The sequence below is a fragment of the Chelon labrosus genome (assembly GCF_963514085.1).
Source record: "Chelon labrosus genome assembly, chromosome: 1".
Taxonomy (NCBI): domain Eukaryota; kingdom Metazoa; phylum Chordata; class Actinopteri; order Mugiliformes; family Mugilidae; genus Chelon; species Chelon labrosus.
This window is the reverse complement of record NC_140337.1, coordinates 38,558,128-38,581,465: the sequence shown is the minus strand read 5'-3', so window position 1 is coordinate 38,581,465 and position 23,338 is coordinate 38,558,128. Positions and strand designations below refer to the sequence as shown.

At 43.6% G+C, this 23,338-nt stretch overlaps 1 protein-coding gene and 1 pseudogene across 2 annotated transcripts in view; both read right to left on the bottom strand.

The window, feature by feature from the left end:
• Positions 1-23,338, bottom strand: part of LOC311491647 (low affinity immunoglobulin gamma Fc region receptor III-like) — a 293,642-nt pseudogene that overhangs the window by 180,327 nt on the left and 89,977 nt on the right. The window lies entirely within an intron of this gene.
• Positions 333-23,338, bottom strand: LOC311486200 (cell adhesion molecule CEACAM20-like; the record flags this gene model as incomplete). Its single annotated transcript, XM_084541979.1, has 6 exons — positions 333-403; positions 1,933-2,016; positions 2,122-2,268; positions 20,545-20,790; positions 20,870-21,133; positions 23,194-23,338. The coding sequence occupies 6 exons, from the start codon at positions 23,336-23,338 to the stop codon at positions 333-335; spliced, it is 957 nt and encodes a 318-aa protein (XP_084398105.1).

The following is a 23,338-nucleotide window of genomic DNA, read 5'->3' as shown; positions in this document are numbered from 1 at the left end:
GATTAGAACACCTGATTCTGATCATTTGAATGGGTGAGCGAATACTTTTGGTAATATAGTGTATATATATAAAGGCAGGAATTTCTGACTGTCTGTATTTGGCTCAATTATCTTGAAAACCGGGCACTGCTGTATGAAGTTGAAATTCAGCAGGTGATTGCACAGGAGAAACAATTCTAGTAATATACTAGTCACATAGTAAGGTGACCAGATTTCTTAAATGCTGTGTTCACAGCCCCATAGTATAAAATTGGAAGCCCAAACCAGGATATCTTTTTTGAGGCAATCTCCATTTATTAAGAAAGCTTCATTGCTGCTGGACATATTTTCAGCTAGCCACCACTGAAAAAGGCCCTGATCATGTTCTCCATTGCAGGCCCTCTAGTGGCCAGGATGCCGGCGTCTGAAATTAATTAACATATCAAAAGCATAATTTTTATAACAAAACTAGTGACTGTATAATGGAAAATCCGATATAAACACGTTACTGACATTACCAGCAGATAGCGTTGTCACGTCAATAAAACAGGATTTAAATCCTTAATCTTAGAAACAACATACAACTTCAGAAACCCTGTATGAACCCCAAAAAGGAGTTTGAAAAATAACCATTTCAGTTGTGTTTTGTCATTTTGATTTTTACTTAATCTTTATTTATACAAGTAAATCTCATAATATGCTAAAAGTATGACAGTTTGTCAGCTGACCACTATGTCACTTGACATAGAGTAAGATGTCAATTTGACATTGAAAGTGATATAATAACCATTTATGAGTGGATATGCCCTCTTCAAATGAAGTGTTACTGAAAGTTGTTTTGTTGGTTTGTGGTTGTTTTCATGAGGTAGTGATTTGTTGGAAATCTGTGAAGAGGTACGTTTAGGGAAGAGTTACCTGGGGTCTCCAGTGCTGCTCAGAAGCTTATCTGAGCTGGAATTCTGGTCTCCCAAGGAGGTAAGTCCATCACCCTCTCAGTAAGACCAGGATGTAGTTGCATGTCCCTGCGTTTCTGCACATGTGCATATGGCTGTATGCTACTCAAGGTTTGCAATTTAACCCAATAGTCTCTGTGTTGTTTGAAATCCAGTGTATATAACATTCTTAGATTCTCAAAACACAAAATGTAGAACTCTGGCCTGAAAATGAACATATATATTACATTATCTGTCAAGTATTACATAATCAGTTTTGAAAGAAAAAAAAATTGATTTTACTGGGACTGGGAGAGACCTGGACTCATGAGCTCAGAGCTCAGGTCCTGATTGAGGACGTCAGGAGCTTCTGATTAGAGCTGGATTGTGTCTCCGTTTGTCCCTGATGTCTTCCTGACTCGTTCCTTGGTAACTAGTCAAAGCGTCCTGTAAAGTGCTGCAGACATGTTTGATGAAGAGTTTCTGACTTCTGGAACTAAACCTGGAAGTTTCTCTTCAGCTCTCTGTAGCAGCTGTTTGAACTCTGAACTCTTTCAGCAGCTGGAACAAGTCTCCTCCACAGGACACATGTTACCATCAGCATTATGGGTAGTGTAGTAGTAGAGACTCACCTGACATGAAGTAGTGTCGACAATGAAACAAAAGACCCCCAACGACACCAAGAACAAGCAGGAGAACCAGGAGAACTATGAGAACTGTAGGCCAGACTGGAGATGGTTGGGAGACTGGAGAAACATAAACAACAACATGACCTCTGACCTCTGACCTGTATCTACAGTACTGACCTCTGACCTGTATCTACAGTACTGACCTCTGACCTCTGACCTATATCTACAGCTCTGACCTCTGACCTGTAGCTACAGCTCTGACCTCTGACCTCTGACCTGTAGCTACAGTACTGACCTCTGACCTCTGACCTGTAGCTACAGCTCTGACCTCTGACCTGTATCTACAGCTCTGACCTCTGACCTCTGACCTGTATCTACAGTCCTTACAGTACCTTTGAGGTGGTGCAGCACTACTTTCTCTCTCAGGATGTCTTGGCCTCTGTAGACGGTGCAGATGTATGATCCAGAGTCTCTCTCTGTGGGGTATTTCAGGGTCAGACTGAAGTCTCCAGTTTCCAGCAGGTCTTCATTCATCTTTGTTCTGTCTTTGTAAAACCTGTCCTGATTGTTAAGTTGGTTACTTCCGTTTCGATACACATGGACCATGATGAGTTCTGGCTCAGAGTGAGTCCACTCCACTGAGGTGTCCTCAGGCAGGTCAGCGTTTGTTCGGCATGGTAGGATGACAGACTCCGCCCCTTCCTGCACCTTCACGTCCACCTGCTGGTCTGAGAGGACAATAAAGCAGATCAACTGTAGAGGCAGGTGTTTGTTTCCTGGATGAGAAGCTGGAGGTGTTCAGTCTGCAGCTCTTCATCTAACAGCTCACTGTGGCTGCTCCCTCTTCTTCCATTACTCCCTGAATATTTCAAACTGATCCATAGAATCATTGTGAGTTTTCTGGGATTAGTTCATCATTAAAGTCAACTGAAATCAGGATGTGATTAAAGCAGCAGTAACACAGTGGTCATAGTAAATCATTTTACTCTGTAGAGGGCAGTAATACACCCTGTAGCATCAAAACTGACAAAACTCCCCAAAGAAGAAGAGGATGAAGTCAAGCAGAGAAAAAGGAGCAGTAATTGATAAAGGAATGGGTTTTTGGACGATAAGTTCATCTTCAACGTCCTGTCAGAGTCTCCTCTCTACTAGAACTAAGTTATCTGCATTTACTGTGGATGTGAACAGAGTTACCACTGGATCAAAAACTAGTTGATGCATTAGTGTTGTCCAGACTGGATTACTGTAATTCATTACTGTCTGGATCCAAATACTCTTTAAAAGTTGATTCAAAATGCTGCGGCAAGAGCACCCAAACGGAAAGAACCTATATGAGGATATATGCGCATATATGAAACCTATATGCAGTTTATCTGTGCATATATACACATATATATAGCATATGCGTATATATGAAAACGGCCAATTTTATGTATGTCATATATATTCAAAACCTATATTAAAACCTATATGTTTATACAGGTTCTTTGCGTGTGGGCATTGACAGGAATTAACCGGAGAGATCATATTACTCCAGTTTTAGCTTCTCTTTATTGCCTCCCATTAGAATATAATTTAAAATCCTCCTCCTCACATACAGGTTCCTTAAAGGCCTAGCTCCATCATATCTTAAAGACCTAATTTGACCAGATCATCCCAACAGATCACTTCCATCTCAAAGTTTATTCCGAGTTGTGGTTTCCTAGAATTTCAAAAAGTAGGCCTCCTCCTTTTCTTGAGGAGCCTCCTCTCCTGTGGAACCAGCTCCCAGTTTGGGTTCAGGAGGCAGACATCCTCACTACTTTTAAGGTCAGGACTAAGACTTTTCTTTGTGACCAAGCATATATTTAGAACTGGACTGAACCATCCCTTAGTTATGCTGCTATAGGCCTAGGCTGCTGGGGGACAATGCACCAAACACATGTCCTCTACTCTCTTCTCTCACATACCAACCTCCTATGCTCTACTTTCTTTTCTCTGGCACCAAGCTCTTGTCCTCTAATTTCTTACGTTGAGAAGAGTATTAAAAACTTTCAAATGTACCTTCCGGGTTTATCTGAAACAGACTTTTAAAGAATGTGTGATTCATTTGAATTTAACTATGAAATGAAATATTTGAATCTATTGACAGCCCTAATTAGAAGCATCTCATCACATTAGCAGAAACACAACGCATCATCTTTACAGGAATGTCTCCCCAGACTGTTCCTGATAAAATGAAAACACTGCTGCTTTCAAACTTCATTCCTGGATCACATAAAAACCTGAGTTAGATTTTCATCCTTTCATCGTTGCTAAATGTCTGTGAGAAACTCTTCCTTACACTTTTCTCTAACACTCTTAGAAGGACCCATCACCTTCCTTCAGGTTTTCCAGTCTTTGACAGAGTTAATACTGGTTCTGTCATATCTTGTAGCATGAATGAATGAATGAATGAATGAATGAATGAGGTGCTGCTCTTGTCTCCACTGCTGTTTGTCAAATGTTCTGCTACAGAAAGTGAAACCTCACAAAGGTTCAGTTGAGTCTTTTTCTTCCTCCTCATATTTAAACAGAGAACACATGTTGAGGTTTGTTTCTGACCTTTGACCTGTAGATGTACGTCTGTCACCCTCCGTTCTCGTCTTCCATTACTAATGGAGCAGGTGTAGCTGCCGCTGTCAGAGAGGTGGGGTTTTGTCAGAGTGAGGCTGAAGTCTCCAGAGTCTAGAGCATCAGGCGTCATCGATGTCCTCCCCCTGTAAACCTGGTTCTGACCTTCAACTTCATCTGTTTCACCTCGTTTGTGGACAGATTTGGGACTGAGATCGTTCCTGGTCCAAATCACTGTGGGGTCCTCAGGTAAAGAATCCAAGTCGTGGCAGGGTAGCAGGACAGACTCCGCCCCCTCATTCACCTGCACCACACCTGCCAGGGCATGCTGGGAAACTGAGAGGACACACAAAGAGAAACACAAATCAGCTGCATGCTGTGGGTTTGACTTGACACATGACTGACTGTAGGTCACATTATCTGCAGGGACCAGAGAAACCAGTTGAACTATCAGTCAGTCAATGAAAAACTACATTTCATTCACAGACTGAAGTCAAAGAACAGATCATTGAATGTGTTTTGACAGTTTTCATAGATTTGGCTGAAAAACTTCCTCTCTTGCTCAAAGTAATGAGTAATGACATTTGTAAGATTGTGTTGATCAGGTCTGTCCTCTACTCCAGTCCTGGAACAGTTTAGAGTTCAGTCAAGCAGAAGATGATTTTTAGCTCTAACTGATGAATGAACTCATGGTGCACCATCTCTCAGGACTGATCTCTGCACTACACTCCATCAGTAAAAGGCCTCCTCTGGTCCTGATACTAACACAGAGACACATCTCTTCTTTAACAGCACCAATCTAAACCACAAACTGTCTCAACGTCCAAACTAGAACTCCAACCGTGTTATTCATGTCAAGTATTCAGAGATGGCTTCTTGCTTTCACAGATTTACAAGTCTGGAACACTAGGAAGCTAACATGCAGCAAACACAGAGAGAACATCTACCGATTGGAGCAAGATGTTACTGAGAAACATCCTTCATGTTCATGGTCTGCTTGTCCATAAGGTCCAGGGGGGCTGGGTCCAAAGTCAATGCTCTGTTCTCTTGTCTTCTTTCTAGTATTTCTAGCACTCAGCTTAGGAAACATGGCCTCATTCTACAGATGTTTGTCTTTCTGTCCACTCCAGGACACCGTAGCTCACTGTGTTTGTGTTTGATAGTTAACTTCTGACCTGGTTCCAGTTCACAATGTCAGGAACAGAAGACTGGACCGACTGTTCTCTGATCATCTGATACATCCAGACATGTGATAGTCAACGTTCTGTCCTCTGTGCTGCTCAGAAAGCTTTGGATCATTTGTGTTGATTCCAGTAAGAACCCATTTGAAGACTGACCTGTTGTTAATGTGTGAATGTTCAGACTTTTGTCTAGAGACAGAAATAAACAGGATGGAGGCTGTGAAGTCCAGACCAGGACATTCAGTTTGTTCCAGTCACTGAAAACCTGTCCCACATTCTAAGATTAAGATTAAGGTCTCTCGGCCAAGTATACTTGTGTATACAAGGAATTTGGTCTCTGCAACACACAAAGCACACAGTGTGGTGAAGCACACACTAACCCGGAGCAGTGAGCTGCCATGCTACAGCGGCATTCGGGGAGCAGTGAGGGGTTAGGTGCCTTGCTCAAGGGCACTTCAGGATAGATAGGGTGAATGAAAACAGCTGCTGTTTAATAAGGTTAACATTTATTAACCTTTAATATGTCTCTGTTGCTTGTTCTCAGTAATGTGGCATCTGGATGAGGAAACTAGTCGTCAACATCCCCCCATGAAGAAGTCACTAGCTTTGCATTTGACATTTGTAAATGTTTGTGTCCAACAGTGAAGTCCTGACCTGCAGCCAGATCATCAAGCAGTCGTTAGCTCTGAGCTCACCTTCAATCTGTTTGATTCTTTCTTTCTTGATGTGATTTGACATTTACAGCAGTGATTAGAAACAGTCCACGTGAACAGAACATCAGACTCTGCTTCTGGACGTGTCCCTCACAGACAAACTAAGAACTAATCAAAGTTGAAACAGGTCATCACTGACTTTCTTTAAAGAGACAGACGTGAGAGAAATGATGTCAGGCTGAAGTGAGAATCAGATCCAGGAAGAAGATATCTTACTGTGAACGAGGATCACAAACACCACCAACGTCTTCATCTTCCTGTCAAACTAAGGCTCACAGCAGCTGATCATCTACTGACTCTCTGACAACACTTCTCTGCAGCCACGTTTGTGAAGACAGTGTCAGCTTTCCTCTGACAGGTGAAGAGAGGGAGGGGCCAGGTGTGTCTCTCTCTACATTCAGCTTCACTCTCATAAAGATCTCTGGATTAAAGTCCAGAAGTCCACAGATCACTTCTGAGGAAAAAAACACACCCACACAGGCAAACACACACAGAAACACACACACAAGCTGACATTTGTTTATGAGGCTCAAGATGATGGGTGTGTATCTGTGTTGTAAAAAGGTTAAAACTGAACTTTGTTCCTGTCGCAGACGTTAATGTTTCTCAGTTTGACATTTAAATGTTCCAACACATCAAACCAACATCAGAGGATTTCTGAAGGTCGACTGTCACGTCCCCTGAGTCCGGATCTAAAACCAACAACCAGCTGGAGGACATAACTCTTCATACCAGCAGGTGGCAGTAGTCTGGATTCATCATTCAAAAGAGGAAACAGGAAGAGCTACTATTTGCTTGGAGGCTACAGAAGCTAGGATGCTACAAAGCGTGGTGCAGAGCTGTTCTGTCCTGAATCAACTGATCACTTGCTCTTTATTCTGTCTAGATCATCATGTTGGGTTCTGGTTCTCTGAGCTGATCAGCCAATCAGAGTGATCTCTCAGACTGACAGAGGTCTGACGAGAAGTAACGGAGCAGGACACAGCAGAACAACTAGAGTCAGAGACGATAAGCGACACCAGAAAGCATCCAACAAGAGATGAAGTCAATGTAAGGTCTTTTAAAGTTGATGTGATGAACAGCTTCCATCCTTCAGTGGAGTTTGTCTCAGTGTCCTCCTGATGAGCTCCAGTACTCTGTCTCTTTTGGCTCTATGTTTGGTCTCCACCAGCTAAACACTCCCACCATCCTCAAAATGGTCACAAATGCATGTTACATGAACCACATGTGAAACATGAGATTCACGAATGTGTACAACAATTTGTATGTGAACTTTGGGGGTGGGTCACAAATGTGTACAGAGCAATCTGAACTTGTGTGATTGTATTGCAAAGTCACAAAGCTCATCCTTTTCATTTTCAAAAGACTTTGTATACGGGTCGGCAGATACAGACAGATCAGGCTGCGCACGCATGCAGAGTTTTGAGACTATTTTCACGCTGGTCAGATCCGCAGATCCACAAATGCATGGTGCCTTTAAGTGTCTCCAGAAAAATGGAAAATCTGGGCTTTGGGTGAAGTGAGATACATCTTTCCTTTAGGGAAAATTAATCTTTACTGATATAACTTGCTTCTCATTTAGTTACAACACTGAACTCAACAGAGGACCACGTAGATATTAATATATATTTTTAATTTAAGATTATCATTGATGGAATAACCTGGTCATTCATTCATTCATCTTCTATACCCGCTTATTCCTGTTAAGGGTCGCGACACAGGGAGAACATGCAAACTCCACACAGAAAGGAACCAGTCGGCCCATGGATTCAAACCCCGGACCTTCTCGCTGTGAAGTATCAGTGCTAACCACCTCTCCACTATGCCGCCTGGAATAACCTGGTCATTCAGTATATTCAGGTAGTCAGCTGACCTCATAATGTTGCTGAACCTAGACCTGAGCAACTGCAGCAACCCCAGATCATAGCACTGCCCCATAGCACAGGCTTGTACAGTAGACACTAGGCATGATGGGTGCATCACTTCATCTGCCTCTCTTCTTACCCTGATGCTTCTCCACTATCCTTCCAGTTTTTAATAATGCCTTGGACAGTTCTTAACCCAGTTTTAGTAGTTTCTACAATCTCCTTAGATGTTTTCTCTGCTTGATGCATGCCAATGATTTGACCCTTCTCAAACAGACGACCACAGGATGTGTCTTTAGACATGGTTGTTGAAAAAATGAGAAGCTACTCATTGCATCAGTTGGGCTTAAATAACTTGTTGTCAGCTGAAAGATAATCACCCATGCAGTAATTATCCAACAGGAGGTGAATACCTGTTTATTAGTTAAATCCAGGTGGTGACTTTTTTTTTTTGGCCAGGCAGTGTACATACAATATATGCATTTGGGTGCACAAACTCCTGAAGGACTGGGCTGTGGAACTGACAGCATAGACGGGAGAACTGTGTCGTCGGCATATTTGACCAGGAAGGAATTGGGTTGATCTGCAGTCATCAGAAGATGAAGAGCAGCAGAGGGAGGATGCAGCCCTGAGGAGAGCGGAGGTGTGTCGTAGGTCGGAGAAGGTGTTATTGACCAGCACTCTCTGTGACCTGTGGGTTAAGAAGTCCAGTAACCATAGGATGAGCTGATCATCCAGGTGAAAGTGGGAAGAGTTTGTGAGCCAAGATGTGAAGCTGGAGGGTGTTGAAAGCAGAGGAGAAGTCAGCGAACACGAGTGTAGCTGACGTGTTGGGGCATTCCAAGAGGCTGTGTAGAGTGTCAAGAATGAATACTTTGGCATCATCCACGCTTCTGCTCGAGCAATATGCAAACTGGAGAAGGTCAGTCTGTGAGTTAGTTGATGATGATGTGTTGTTTAACACTCCTCTTCATACCCTTTATCACGAGGGAGGTGAGAGCCACGGGTCTGAACTCACTGAGTACTTTGGTTGTGCTCTTCTCAGGGATGGGGATGATTATGTGTTTCCACAGCTGGGGGACTGTGCAGCTGTCAGAGGAACTTTGGAACAGAGTCTGAAAAACACCTCCCAGCTGTTCCGCACAGTGCCTTAGCATCCGACCGCTGATGTTGGGCCAGGTGAGCTGGTCTCTCTAGACCTCCTCAGGGCTCTTGAAGGTGAATACACAGTCGGTGGGTTGAAGTGTAGTCCTGATCTCTTCCAGCTGGGTGGTATTGTCTTTCTCAAACCTGGTGTAGAAGCAGTTGAGGTCACTGGGGAGAGGCCTCGCCAGGCTGTGCGGAGGTAGGTTCAATGTGTGAATTTTTCCTCAACTTTGTTTTTATATTTTCCCTTGGCAACTTTTATGGCTCACTTAACTTCCCTGTTAACCTCTTTCTTCTCTGATACGGAGCCAGTGAAATAAACCTTCTTCTTTTTGTTGAGGACTTCCTTGAGCTCCTTGGTAATCCAGGGCTTGTTGTTGGGGAAGACAGTTTTGGAGGGGATGATGCTGTCCACGCAGAGAGATATATATGAAGAGATAGTGTCGACTTGACAAGAGACCTGTGTGCATCTGGAAGTGACCCATAGCATTTATCCAGCGTCTTCCCCATGAAAACCTCTGAGGGCTTTCCCTGGGGAGCAAGCGGTTGAAATCACCCAGGATAAATTTCGGTGAGTCGGGAGAGATACGTTCCAGATTGTTCAGTGAGTTCATGATGTGTTCAGTGGCAGTTGCAGGATTAGCTCTTGGATGAATGTAAACCAGGATGAAAAAAAGCTGTGGAAATTCCCTAGGAAGATTGAAGGGGTGGAGAGAGACAGCCAAGAGTTCACTGTCTGTGGTACAAAGTTTCTCCCTCACAACAACCATCGAGCACCAGCGTGTGTTTACATAAAGACAGACACCACCGCCATGTTGTTTCCCAGTGAGCTCTCCGTCCCTGTCCAGTCTTAAAGGGGGGCCAAGCCGTCAATATGCAGCATCCTGTTACAGTCGTTCTTATTTAACCAAGTCTCCGTATAAGCGAGAATTTAGGCAGTCCTGTATTCATGCAGGTGATTGATGTTAGCTTGGAGCTTGGAGGCAAGTTGAGGGTTAATTCCAAGCTGCAGCAGGAAACCTCTGGGGTAGATGATCCGCTGGTTGGCAGGGAAATGTAGTCCGTTAGTGGGGACGAGCTACCATGAGAGGAAAAATTGTAACAGAAGTAGTGTCCTGAGAAGTCCACAGGCGTTCATGGTGGGGGGAATATACTGGGAAAATCAGAAGTCAGGAAAAACAGATCGCAGAATCCGTGATCGTAGCGTTAGCAGGGTATGTTCGCAGAGTCAAACGTTTAAACTGCTTTGCTCTGCGAGCCGGCCAATCGACCCCATGAGCAGCGACCCCGAACCGGAGCGGCATCACTGTATTCTGTTTTTATTTACATGTTACAAAATGTCCCAACTTCATTGGAACTGGGGTTTTTACTACAGGGGGAGGGAGGTCACTTCTCCATATAGGATATAGACATCTGCTGTAAACTGAGTCTGCAGTTGATGTGTCCCTGATTTATTTTTATTGGTTTATTGGTCACTTGGCTGCAGATGGGGAATCTAAAAAAAAATTTGACACAAGGTCTTGAATTTCTGAATGTGTTCTGTGTTTTACTTCCTGCAATACGTAGAGGGTTGAAGAGTTCATCTCTTAAGTCCTGGGGTGCTGGGAGGTTAAGCTTGACTAAAGAAATAAATCAGGAAGAGCTTCAAAACTCTCAGGTCCACATGAATGACCCATGAATCAAACTGGGTTTCTACCTCTTGAAAGGGAATCTGGCTACAAACTACTACTGACTCCACTACAGGAGATAATGTACACACATTTTATTTAGCCTGGACAGCATCACATTCTACCACTGTGCTCATTATACAATCCAGAAGAAGACTGATATTTCCTCCCTATGGCTAAAGCTAACTGTCACTACTATATGACTGTAGTGTTTGTCATGTGTAGTACCACCATTAGCCCACTAGATGGAGACAAAGGTATGATGTATGAAAATGAAGCACAGGGCTCATTCTGCCAGGAAGTCACAATTATTTGACTAAATATTAAGACATGAGAGGAAATGACATGCTGACTGTCAAATTCAAAGTTTGTCTGTGTGTTTTCTCTGTTAGCTGAGGCTAGCTGGTTAGCTCCTGCTCTGTGATGCTTGATATGAATGGAAAGATTAGCTTCTGTAGTTTTAAATGACACCCAGCATGACAGAGTGTGTATCTCTGATAGTTACAGGCTCTTTAAACTAAAATCACTGAGATATTCTAATTAGTAACAAACTAAATGTCCTGGATGGCTGTCAGCTCAGACCTGCTGATGTGCTGGGCTGATTACCATCTGTCTGAAGTGTCTGACTCTCTCCACTGCTGCTCCCTCAGTGTTGATGGGGGCGAGTCAGGGAATGAATTCATGTGAGTTCAGGACAAAGGACCCTGTGGACAAAAAGACAAAAAGTCTGGCTGTGCATTCAAAGCCTCTGTCTGTTGTCCTAATGGTGCTTGGTTAGAAGAGAGGATTGTGAGACCTTATATCTGAGTGGAACATCACTCATTCATCACTCGTTACCCAATGACCTAATTACAAATGGCTGAACAGTGCAGTACGATGTCTGAACACATGTTCCTGAGATAACTTGTCTGCCAGTGCATTAGAGAGGACGCTACTCACAACTATTGTTGTACAAACATAATGAGGTTAAACCTTTAAGGGTCAACATATTTAGAAGCAAAATAACATTTAAACATTTAAATTTCAGGCTTACAGCTTGAAGATCAGATAGGCCAGCGCCCCTTATCCAATCCAATGACAGGGATGCACATTTTGAACATACAAAGAGTTCACTGTGTTGTCTCAGTCTTCAGGCTTTTGAATTATACAAGGAAATATAAAAAAGATTTGGTTTTGTTTCACCAATAAAGACTCCACACACACACACACACACACACACAGATCTAAAGCTCTTCTCTGCTGAGTTTCCAGCAGCTAACTGATGTTCCAGCTATTTCTGTCTGCAGTTGTGTTTTTGTGCATCTGTTTTATTCCTGACAACTTGGAGAAAACCACAGAATCACATGAGAACAAAACAACAAATTCAATTCAGTTTTATTTATATACTGTCAATAACAATACAAATCGTCTCAAGACGCTTTACGAAAACCCGGCCTGAAAGTCCCAGAGCAGCCTGAAGGAGACGGTGGCAGGAAAAACTCCCTTTTAACAGGAAGAAACCTCGAGCAGAACCAGAACCAGAACCCAGCTCATATGGAGGGACCCATCTGCCTAAGGCCAGCCGGGTACAGACAGAAGAAAGAGAGAAGAGAACAGCAAGATAAACATACATCTGTCATAGATACACATACACTATATTACCAAAAGTATTCGCTCACCTGCCTTTACTCATTCTATGAACTGAAGTGCCATCCCATTCCTAACTCATAGAATTCAATATGATGTCGGTCCACCTTTTGCAGCTATTACAGCTTCAACTCTTCTGGGAAGACTGTCCACAAGGTTGAGGAGAGTGTTTATAGGAATTTTTGACCATTCTTCCAAAAGCGCATTGGTGAGGTCACACACTGATGTTGGTCGAGAAGGCCTGGCTCTCAGTCTCCGCTCTAATTCATCCCAAAGGTGTTCTATCGGGTTCAGGTCAGGACTCTGTGCAGGCCAGTCAAGTTCATCCACACCAGACTCTGTCATCCACGTCTTTATGGACCTTGCTTTGTGCACTGGTGCACAGTCATGTTGGAAGAGGAAGGGGCCCGCTCCAAACTGTTCCCACAAGGTTGGGAGCATGGAATTGTCCAAAATGTTTTGGTATCCTGAAGCATTCAATGTTCCTTTCACTGGAACTAAGGGGCCAAGCCCAGCTCCTGAAAAACAACCCCATACCATAATTCCTCCTCCACCAAATTTCACAGTTGGCACAATGCAATCTGAAATGTACCGTTCTCCTGGCAACCTCCAAACCCAGACTCGTCCATCAGATTGCCAGATGGAAAAGCGTGATTCATCACTCCAGAGAACGCGTCTCCACTGCTCTAGAGGCCAGTGGCGGCGTGCTTTACACCATTGCATCCGACGCCTTGCATTGCACTTGGTGATGTGTGGCTTGGCTGCAGCTGCTCGGCCATGGAAACCCATTCCATGAAGCTCTCTGCGTACTGTACTTGGGCTAATCTGAAGGTCACATGAAGTTTGTAGCTCTGTAGCAATTGACTGTGCAGAAAGTCGGCGACCTCTTTGCACTATGCGCTTCAGCATCCGCTGACCCCTCTCCGTCACTTTACGTGGCCTACCACTTCGTGGCTGAGTTGCTGTTTTTCCCAAACGCTTCCATTTTGTTATAATAGAGCTGACAGTTGACTGTGGAATATTTAGGAGCGAGGAAATTTCACGACTGGATTTGTTGCACAAGTGGCATCCTATGACAGTTCCACGCTGGAATTCACTGAGCTCCTGAGAGCGGCCCATTCTTTCACAAATGTCTTGTTTCACAGTCTGCATGCCTGAGTGCTTGAATTTATACACCTGGGGCCAGGCCAAGTGATTAGAACACCTGATTCTGATCATTTGAATGGGTGAGCGAATACTTTTGGTAATATAGTGTATCTGACTAAAGCGTACATGTGGAATCTTATGATACAAACTGATGATGTTACATGACAGTTTGAAAATGTAAGAGAAATCATAGGCAGGTTGGAGAATTGTTCATTCAGGTAGGAGTGGATAACTGCAGGATTCCATGAAGAAAAATTAGACCAAAGTTTATTGATCCTGCAGAGAGATCCAGACATTTGAAGCGTACTTTATAAAAATATTTAGGGGCTGAGGGGACCAGCCAGAGTCCTGCAGATGGACATCAGTGGGTGACCTCTGGCTCTGGTGGAACCTCTGAACACAGACACACACAGTTCAGAGTAAATCAAACCCTGTTGTAGATTTTCAGGTTTTGTTTTATCAGTCAAGATCTGATCTGTGATGTGCATCACTCAGTCCCAGACACAGTCCCAGTTCAGTCTGCTTAAGCCAGTCTCAACAAGGAATGGCTGCAAAATACAGAGTTACAATCCTGATCTTTCCATAATACACAAACACACACAATGAAAATGACAAACAGAAGCAACAAGACACAGCCTCACTTTAAATTTCAGCTGTGTGTTGGAAGCCGTAGAAGTGAAACAATTAGTTGATGGATCAGGCCATCAATCAAAGTCCAATAACTGGCAAATATTTGCTGGTACCAGATTCTCACATGTGCAGATCTAACTTCAAGATTATTTTATTTATATTGCATCAATAAAAACCTAAATTGTTCAAAGACACTTTACAGAACCCAGAGTGTAAAATCCCCAGAGCAAGCAGTACGACAGTGGTTACAACAAATACTCCCTTTTTACAAGAAGACACTTTGAACACAACCCAGATGATAAGGAGGGACCCATGTGTTTAAGGCAGGGCGGGTAGAGACGGGAAAAAGGTGGGACACAAGAGAAGGACAGAGAGGAGGAGAACAGTGCAGCAGAAAGAAGCAGATGGACAGGAAGTCTGTATCTCCAGAGAAGGGAAAGGTACAGTTATATATGGAATATGTGAGGTATCAGAATTAGGGATGTCCCGATCAAGTTATTTTGCCGTGACCTGATCCTACATGTCCTAGAGTTGGTCTCCTGTGTCTTCCTAAAGTCTGTCCTTGTCTTCCTTGTCTTCTCCTAGAGTTGGTCTCCTGTGTCTTCCTAAAGTCTGTCCTTGTCTTCCTTGTCTTCTCCTAGAGTTGGTCTCCTGTGTCTTCCTAAAGTCTGTCCTTATCTTCCTTGTCTTCTCCTAGAGTTTGTCTCCTGTAGCTTCCTAAAGTCTGTCCTTGTCTTCCTTGTCTTCTCCTAGAGTTGGTCTCCTGTAGCTTCCTAAAGTCTGTCCTTGTCTTCCTTGTCTTCTCCTAGAGTTGGTCTCCTGTAGCTTCCTAAAGTCTGTCCTTGTCTTCCTTGTCTTCTCCTAGAGTTGGTCTCCTGTGTCTTCCTAAAGTCTGTCCTTGTCTTCCTTGTCTTCTCCTAGAGTTGGTCTCCTGTGTCTTCCTAAAGTCTGTCCTTGTCTTCCTTGTCTTCTCCTAGAGTTGGTCTCCTGTGTCTTCCTAAAGTCTGTCCTTGTCTTCCTTGTCTTCTCCTAGAGTTTGTCTCCTGTAGCTTCCTAAAGTCTGTCCTTGTCTTCCTTGTCTTCTCCTAGAGTTGGTCTCCTGTGTCTTCCTAAAGTCTGTCCTTGTCTTCCTTGTCTTCTCCTAGAGTTGGTCTCCTGTAGCTTCCTAAAGTCTGTCCTTGTCTTCCTTGTCTTCTCCTAGAGTTGGTCTCCTGTAGCTTCCTAAAGTCTGTCCTTGTCTTCCTTGTCTTCTCCTAGAGTTGGTCTCCTGTAGCTTCCTAAAGTCTGTCCTTGTCTTCCTTGTCTTCTCCTAGAGTTGGTCTCCTGTAGCTTCCTAAAGTCTGTCCTTGTCTTCCTTGTCTTCTCCTAGAGTTGGTCTCCTGTGTCTTCCTAAAGTCTGTCCTTGTCTTCCTTGTCTTCTCCTAGAGTTGGTCTCCTGTGTCTTCCTAAAGTCTGTCCTTATCTTCCTTGTCTTCTCCTAGAGTTTGTCTCCTGTAGCTTCCTAAAGTCTGTCCTTGTCTTCCTTGTCTTCTCCTAGAGTTGGTCTCCTGTAGCTTCCTAAAGTCTGTCCTTGTCTTCCTTGTCTTCTCCTAGAGTTGGTCTCCTGTAGCTTCCTAAAGTCTGTCCTTGTCTTCCTTGTCTTCTCCTAGAGTTGGTCTCCTGTGTCTTCCTAAAGTCTGTCCTTGTCTTCCTTGTCTTCTCCTAGAGGTGGTCTCCTGTTCCTTGTCTTCCTTGTCTTCTCCTAGAGTTGGTCTCCTGTAGCTTCCTAAAGTCTGTCCTTGTCTTCCTTGTCTTCTCCTAGAGTTGGTCTCCTGTGTCTTCCTAAAGTCTGTCCTTGTCTTCCTTGTCTTCTCCTAGAGTGGACTGGATCCAGTCCAATAAATCTTTCAGTCAAAGTTAATGTAGTGTGGAGAGGGTAGCTGGTACCTTGTGTTCTCTACTCCAGAAATGTTCTGGTCATCCAACGCTGCCATAAACTCCCTAACCCTCTCTGGAAGATGTTTCTCCTTGACGCTGTCTCCAGGAAACTTTTCTCTTCTTCTAAACGTTCAGTGTTTGTTGTTGTTGTTTGGGTGCAGCCTTTGACTGAGTGGACTCCATGGATTCTGTTTAGATGATCAACTACTACCACCTCACCACACATCCACATTACACTAGTTACTGACTAACAGAGGACGACCTTCATGGTTAGACACTGGGTTCTGGTTCTTGTTCATTCTTTTGGCAGCTTTGATGCTATTGTGTGTTTGTGTTTTGTTTCCGTTCTTTTTTTGTCTCATGACTTCCTGTTTTATTTTGAAAGGTAACTCTCCTCTCGTTTCAGGTCACTTGCCCTACCTTCTTGTGTCACTGGTCTGATTGTTTTCCCTGATTCCTGATTGTTTCCACCTGTTCCCTATTACCCTTGTGTGTTTATATGGTCTCCTTCCTCCCTTGTCTTGTGCCAGAGTGTTTTGACCTTTCATGCACCCCAGCGTGTTACCTAGTCCAATCCAAAGTTAAGTCTGTTTCTGAGTGTTTTTGCCTCCATGTGAGTGATTTTGAGAACTTAGAATCTTAGTTTTTTTTTGTTTTTTGTCACCGTCGTATTTAGTTTGCCTCCAGGTGGGAGTGATTTTGAGTTGTCAGTTTTGTTTTGTTTTTTCTCTCCGCTGAGAGTATTTTTGATATTAGATAGATAGATACTTTATTAATCCCGAGGGAAATTCAAGAAGAAAAAACTTTTGAATAATGAGTTATTGTATAATGAAGCCTTCATTTGCTGCGAAACCATCTCTGCATCTGAGTCATGTCTTGAGTCCCGGCCTGACAATGACTTTAAGGTAGGAACAGATAACAGTAAGTATTTAAAATTGGGCAGGGTAGTGAGGCCAAGACCAGTTCAGAAACAGTTCCAGGCCGGAGACACTCACAGGAAGGTGAGGGAGAGTGTTTAGCTAGCCAAAAGTTTACCCAGTTGCAGTCACTTGCTCAGATCATTCTCACAGACTTTCAGTTTTTTCTTTTTTCACACAGGATTTGAACTAATGTGCTTTCTTCATATTTAATCTAGTGTTTCTATCTCTGAATGCACTGGTCATGTTTTCTATGATGCTGTACCTAGTCAGGTATTGCTGCCTGAGTTGAAATGTGACAATGTTGGACTGCTTTTAATTTACATATTGAATGATACTGGATATCTCCCTGGCACTGGTCTCCGCTGAGATTTAAAGTTCATTTATATGACAGTAAACTTAATATTTTTGGGTTTGGGTATTGCTGTAATCTAGGTCCTAGGATCTGGTGATAATGATACAGCTCTCACCATGTATATGATGAGTGACAACCTCACTTCACCCCCCCACAGGTCTCCCAGGGGACGTGTGTCCACAAACACATGGTGGTGGAGATGGACTCTCCCATGACCACATGAATAAAGGGAGAATCAGCAATTTCCACATGAGGTCTGACAACTGGTCAGAGTTACCAGCACCCTGACAGAAACTGTCTCAGGAAGCCGTGGTGTGAGACTTAAAAACAGGAACCAGAACCATAGACTTCCTTCTACACCGACAACTATGCAGAGTCAGCAAGACGCCAAACTAACCCACATGTCACCATGTTACAACATCTTATATATAATATTGACCAAAGAGTCTTTACACTTGATTGAAGCAAGGATTGTCTATAAAAGATGGACATAGCCATAGTGACCTCAGCTCCTGGTGATGAAGCCTTGAATTTTGTACTTTAGTAGTACTAGGAGTAAAATAGTACTTGATCTTGGAGCCAGAAGTCACCATATTTGAAATCGATCTGACTGACCCATGGGCAGCAGCCCGTCACTCCTGACATGTCAGTCCAGAGGGTAACTCTAAACCCAGTTTTTAATTTGGTTCAGATTTGGCAGCAATAAGTGAAACATCAGTTTCCACTCTGGAGGATAGTTTATGTTTAGTGTTGTCTTATGACACTTCAATGACAATCGACAACTGACAATGACAGAAAAGATACTGTGTAGATTTCCCAACAGTTGTTTTTCTAGGTTTGACTCGGGGCCCCTGCAGAACATTCACCTTTTTGTCTTTAAACCTTGTCTGTCTACATTTGCTGTTTGCTTTGGGTCATTGTTCTGCTGGAATGACACTGACATTAGTAGTACAGTTTATTTACTGCTTCTGTTAACACTCCTGCAGCATGTGAATTAATATATTATGTTTTCCCCTTAACATCTCTGGTGGAAATGAAACGGAGAAGTGGACCACCACAAAAAGTTTCTGTTGCAGTTTTACATGGATCAGAGCTCAGTGGTAACAACTGGCAACACACACAGTCCTGCATTAAAGTCCATGAACAACCTACTGGACTCTGGTTAGAATTCATTTAAATCAGACAGAAGCTTTAGTTGGATCCATTAAATTGCCGCAAATCTGTATTCAGCTTAATCTTCTTCACAGAATCAAAGTCAAGTCTGAAAGTCATTCAAAGTCCATGTTGTTTGCCTGATAACTGCTGTTTCTATAGTTGGTGTCATATATGAGGCTCTAATGAGTCAAAGGTTTCAGTTAAATGTTTTAAGAGGTATTTCACAGATTTACATCTCCACTGTCAGCTAAATGTGTTGGAGCCAGTTAGTTCCCCCTAAATAATCACCACCTCTATGTAGAGGAGGGGTTTGTGTGTCCCCGCAATCATGGTAAATTTGTTGTTGGAGTCAAAAGCCCCTAGAAGCATTTCCCAAGGCAGACTGGTCCCAGGGGTGGAGCTAGACTAAGAGTGATTCATGGACCTTGATGAATAAGCTAAGTAGAAGCTTCAGCACTTCGTCTACAAAAAGAAACCCGGGGGAAGGGGAGTGGACTCTCTTCTTTTCTGGAGGTGTGTACTGTGAGAAGCACTAGGCAGGTGTGGGGATACTCAAGAGTTCCAAACTGACCCCTTCCGTGCCTGAGTTCTACCCATTGGCTTGTGGGCAGCAACATAAAGTGTAACAAAACAGAGCTACAAGAGTCATGTCCCCGGTGTGGATGATTAAGAAATCAACGCAATCCCACTCCCAAAGACACTTGTACTACCACTGCAAGACCAGAAGGAAAGCAGATAGCCATAATCAAGAGGAATAAGAGGATTACATCTAACTGCTGGAGTCCTGGAAGGAATTCCATCTGAGGACTCCATAATTCTGCTGGGAGACTTCAGTTCCCATGTTGGCAATGATGGAGGGAGAACCACAGTTGTGTTATGAAGAAGTGACCTTATATTCTGCAATTCATGACTTTCCACTTTTCAAATTGCCATCACTCATACTTTCTAACATGTCCAATTTTCCAAAAATGCTAACACCTTGTAAAAGTGGCCTTAGTATTATGTTTGCTTTCTAAATATGTATTTTTGAAATTCCTTGACCTCAAAACAGACGATGGTCCTCACAAACACATCGAGATAAAGAAAACATAATAATAATAACAACAATACCTCTGGTCCGTTTGATTGGCTGTTTCTCGTTCTGTCAAATTTTGATGTCTTCTGACGTCTCCTCCAACAGCTGAAATGAACCAAAATTAATTAATCTTAATGAACATTTGATGAAAGAAAACTGTTGATGAAATGTGGAGCTGAGTAAAATTCATTTAGAATAATAATATTCAAGCACAATTTTGATGCAAATGATTAATGAAGAGTAGAAAGTCGAAATTATTCTGTAAATAAGATGAATCCAGAAGTCTGTGTCTCACCTTTAGGTTTCCTACGAACATATTGTCTTGCCAGGAGAACCAGAAGAACCAGAGAACAGAGAAATGAAAGGGACAACAACACAGGGAGGAGAGGAGAGGAACAAGGAGGAGGTATGGAACCAAGATCAGGTGTGGAACCAGGAGGAGGTGTGGAACCAGGAGGAGGTATGGAAACAGGAGGAGGTGTGGAACCAGGAGGAGGTGTGGAACCAGGTGGAGAGGAACCAGGAGGAGGTGTGGAACCAGGAGAAGAGGAACCAGGAGGAGGTGTGGAACCAGGAGAAGAGGAACCAGGAGGAGGTGTGGAACCAGGAGAAGAGGAACCAGGAGGAGGTGTGGAACCAGGAGGAGGTGTGGAACCAGGAGGAGGTGTGGAACCAGGAGGAGGTGTGGAACCAGGCGGAGAGGAACCAGGAGGAGGTGTGGAACCAGGCGGAGAGGAACCAGGAGGAGGTGTGGAACCAGGCGGAGAAGAACCAGGAAGAGGTGTGGAACCGGGAGAAGAGGAACCAGAAGGAGGTGTGGAACCGGGAGGAGAGGAACCAGGAGGAGGTGTGGAACCAGGCGGAGAGGAACCAGGAGGAGGTGTGGATGTAGGAGGAGGTGTGGATGTAGGAGGAGGTATGGTGGTGGGTTTCCCTAGAATGAAGCAAAGCTAATAATGAACTGATTGTCTCATTGTGAATGTTGGAAGCTGCTGAAGAATCATCTCTGACCTCCTCACCTGTGACAGTGATCCAGCTGGATGGAGACTCTCCATGACTGATGATGTGACACTTGTAGAGGCCTTCATCAGACCTGGTAACATGGTGGATGGTCATGTGACCTGTAGACTCAGTCCTGATCAAGGAGCCATCTTTATAGAAAGCAGCTGAGAGGATGGAGGGAGTGGTCTTTGTTTTACAGAGCAGAGTGACATCATCTCCCTCCATCACAGGGAGGACAGGACTCTGCAGGATCACTGGTCCACCTCAACACAGAGACAAACTACAGCATTTCATCCATTTCCACACAGCTTCATCAATACTAACTCCACAGTCTGAGCTTACCAGAGACAGTGAGGTTGATGCTGTTACTGGTTGCTCCCTCTCTGGACTCACACCAGTAAACTCCACTGTCCCATGGGAGAGTCAGACTGATGGTACAGGAAGAACCAAATGGTTTCCCCCACCCATCTCCACACTGACTCCTCTGTCCTGTGGTGGTGTTTCTCCTCAGAGTCCATCCTGCAGAGCTGTCGTCCTCCTCACAGCTCAGAGACACAAAGTCTAATAAGAAGACCTGAGAGCTGCTGGGACTCACAGTCAGACGAGCTGGGAGGGTTCAGATGAAACAATATGATTGATTTAATGTCTTTTCTCTGAGAGATGTTGACTGAAAGCTTTGACTCTACTGAGTAATAATGATGAGGATTGAACAGGTTTAAAGTGAATGAAGACGTTGACTAACCTTGGTTTGTTGTGCTGAACAGCAGAGAGCTCAGAACTAAAGAGAAATGACACTCAGGTTAGTTTGAGTTCAACTAAATCATCAAGAAGAGTTTCATTCATCTCTGATGCACTGGTTAAGTTTCATATCTCAAATGAGCATTCTTTTTACACAAATATTTATAAGGTACATTTCACTCATACAGGTTTAAGGTCATTTATACTTTACAGCCCTTCTCAGATCAGGAGTTCCCCAGGACTCTATACTTGGCCCTCTTCTGTTTTCCCTCTACTTTCATCCTCTCAGATCAATTGTCCAGAAACATGGTATTGCATTCTATTTTTACGCTGATGACAGTCAAATTTATGTGCCCCTCAAACAAAAAGACGACTACTCTGCAAACCAACTGCTAGAGAGCTTTGCAGAAATTAAGACGTGGGCACTTAAATGATAAAAAGACTGAGGTTGTGCTGTTTGGGCCTAGTGATGCCTCCAAGGTCCGTGCTCATCTGGGTCCTTTAAATCAGTGGTTCTCAACCTTTTTTGGGTCCTGGAGCCCCTGCAGATTTTTGATTGACCCTGAGGGACCCCCACCTGATCTGGGGGGTGGCGATGCAATTTGATAGAAACAGCCGAAACTGCATTTTAAATTGCATTATGGCATTTATTCACTCTTTGAGGCAAATATGAGCTTTCAGTTGTGTCTCAGTCACATTTGAATAAAATAATGCCGTTTGTATAAATGTCATAGGATCTTTTTTAAAAGATATTTTATTTTCACAGACCCCTTGCAATTACATCACGGACCACTAGGGGTCCGCGGACCCCCGATTGAGAATCTATGCTTTAAATCAACGTAAGACATAAGACATTTATTGATCCCACGTATGGGAAATTTCCTTGTCACAGTTGAACGGAGTTTGGCAAAAACATATACAAAAAACAATAATGAATTTGACAGGAAAACTTCAACATACAATAACTAATCTGAAAAATATATACAAAAAATAAATATAGAGAAGTAGAAATATAAAGACATTCTGTATGTACACTGGTGGATGGAAAACTTTACAAACAATTGATTGCTAAAACTATAAAACTATGAGACAGTGAGGTAGTGATTTGTGCAATATAAGGCAGTGCAAAAAAAAGCAGATTTAGTTTGTTCAAGAACAACGACTGTAAAGAGAAAACAAAAAAAGTATGGGTTGTTATTGACTCAGGCTGGTGTTTTACAGCCTGATGGTAGCTGGAATGAAGGACCTGCGGTAACGTTCCTTCTTGCAGCGTGGATGCAGCAGTCTGCTGCTGAAGGAGCTGCTGAGGTCTGAAACAGTCTGATGCAGTGGGTGAGAGGGGGTTGTCCATGATTGATGTCAGCTTGGCTAACATCCTCCTCTCACCCACCTCCTCCATGGAGTCCACAGAGCAGCCCAGGATACAGGATGGCAGAAGCCACCACAGAGTCATAAAAAGTCCTGAGCAGTGTCCTGCACACTCCAAAGGACCTCAGTCGTCTAAGCAGGTGGAGACAACTTTGGCCCTTCTTGTACAGGGTGTTTGTGTTGTGTGTCCAGTCCAGTTTGTTGTTTAGGTGAACACCCAGGTACTTGTAATCCTCCACGACCTCGATGTCCAAGCCCTGAATGTTCACCGGTGCAGTCAGATGTGGTTTCCTACTGAAGTCGATCACCACCTCCTTTGTCTTGCTGGCGTTGATGTGCAGGTGGTTTAGAGCACACCAGTCCACAAAGTTCGCGATGACCTCCAGGTACTCCAGATCGTTTCCCTGAGATACATGCCCGACAATGGCTGAATCATCAGAAAACTTCTGGAGGTGGCAGCTGTCAGTGCTGTGTCTGAAGTCCGATGTGTACAGGGTGAAGAGGAAGGGAGAGAGCACAGTACCCTGTGGTGCCGAAGAACATGACTCTCACAGTGCTACCGGTGTTCTCTAGGTGAGAAAGGCATCTGTGCAGCAGGTAGATGACAGCGTTTTCCACACCTATGCCTGGTCGATAGGCAAACTGCAGTAGGTCTATCTTGTTGTGCACCAGATGACGGAGGTGGCCCAGGATGATCCTCTCCAT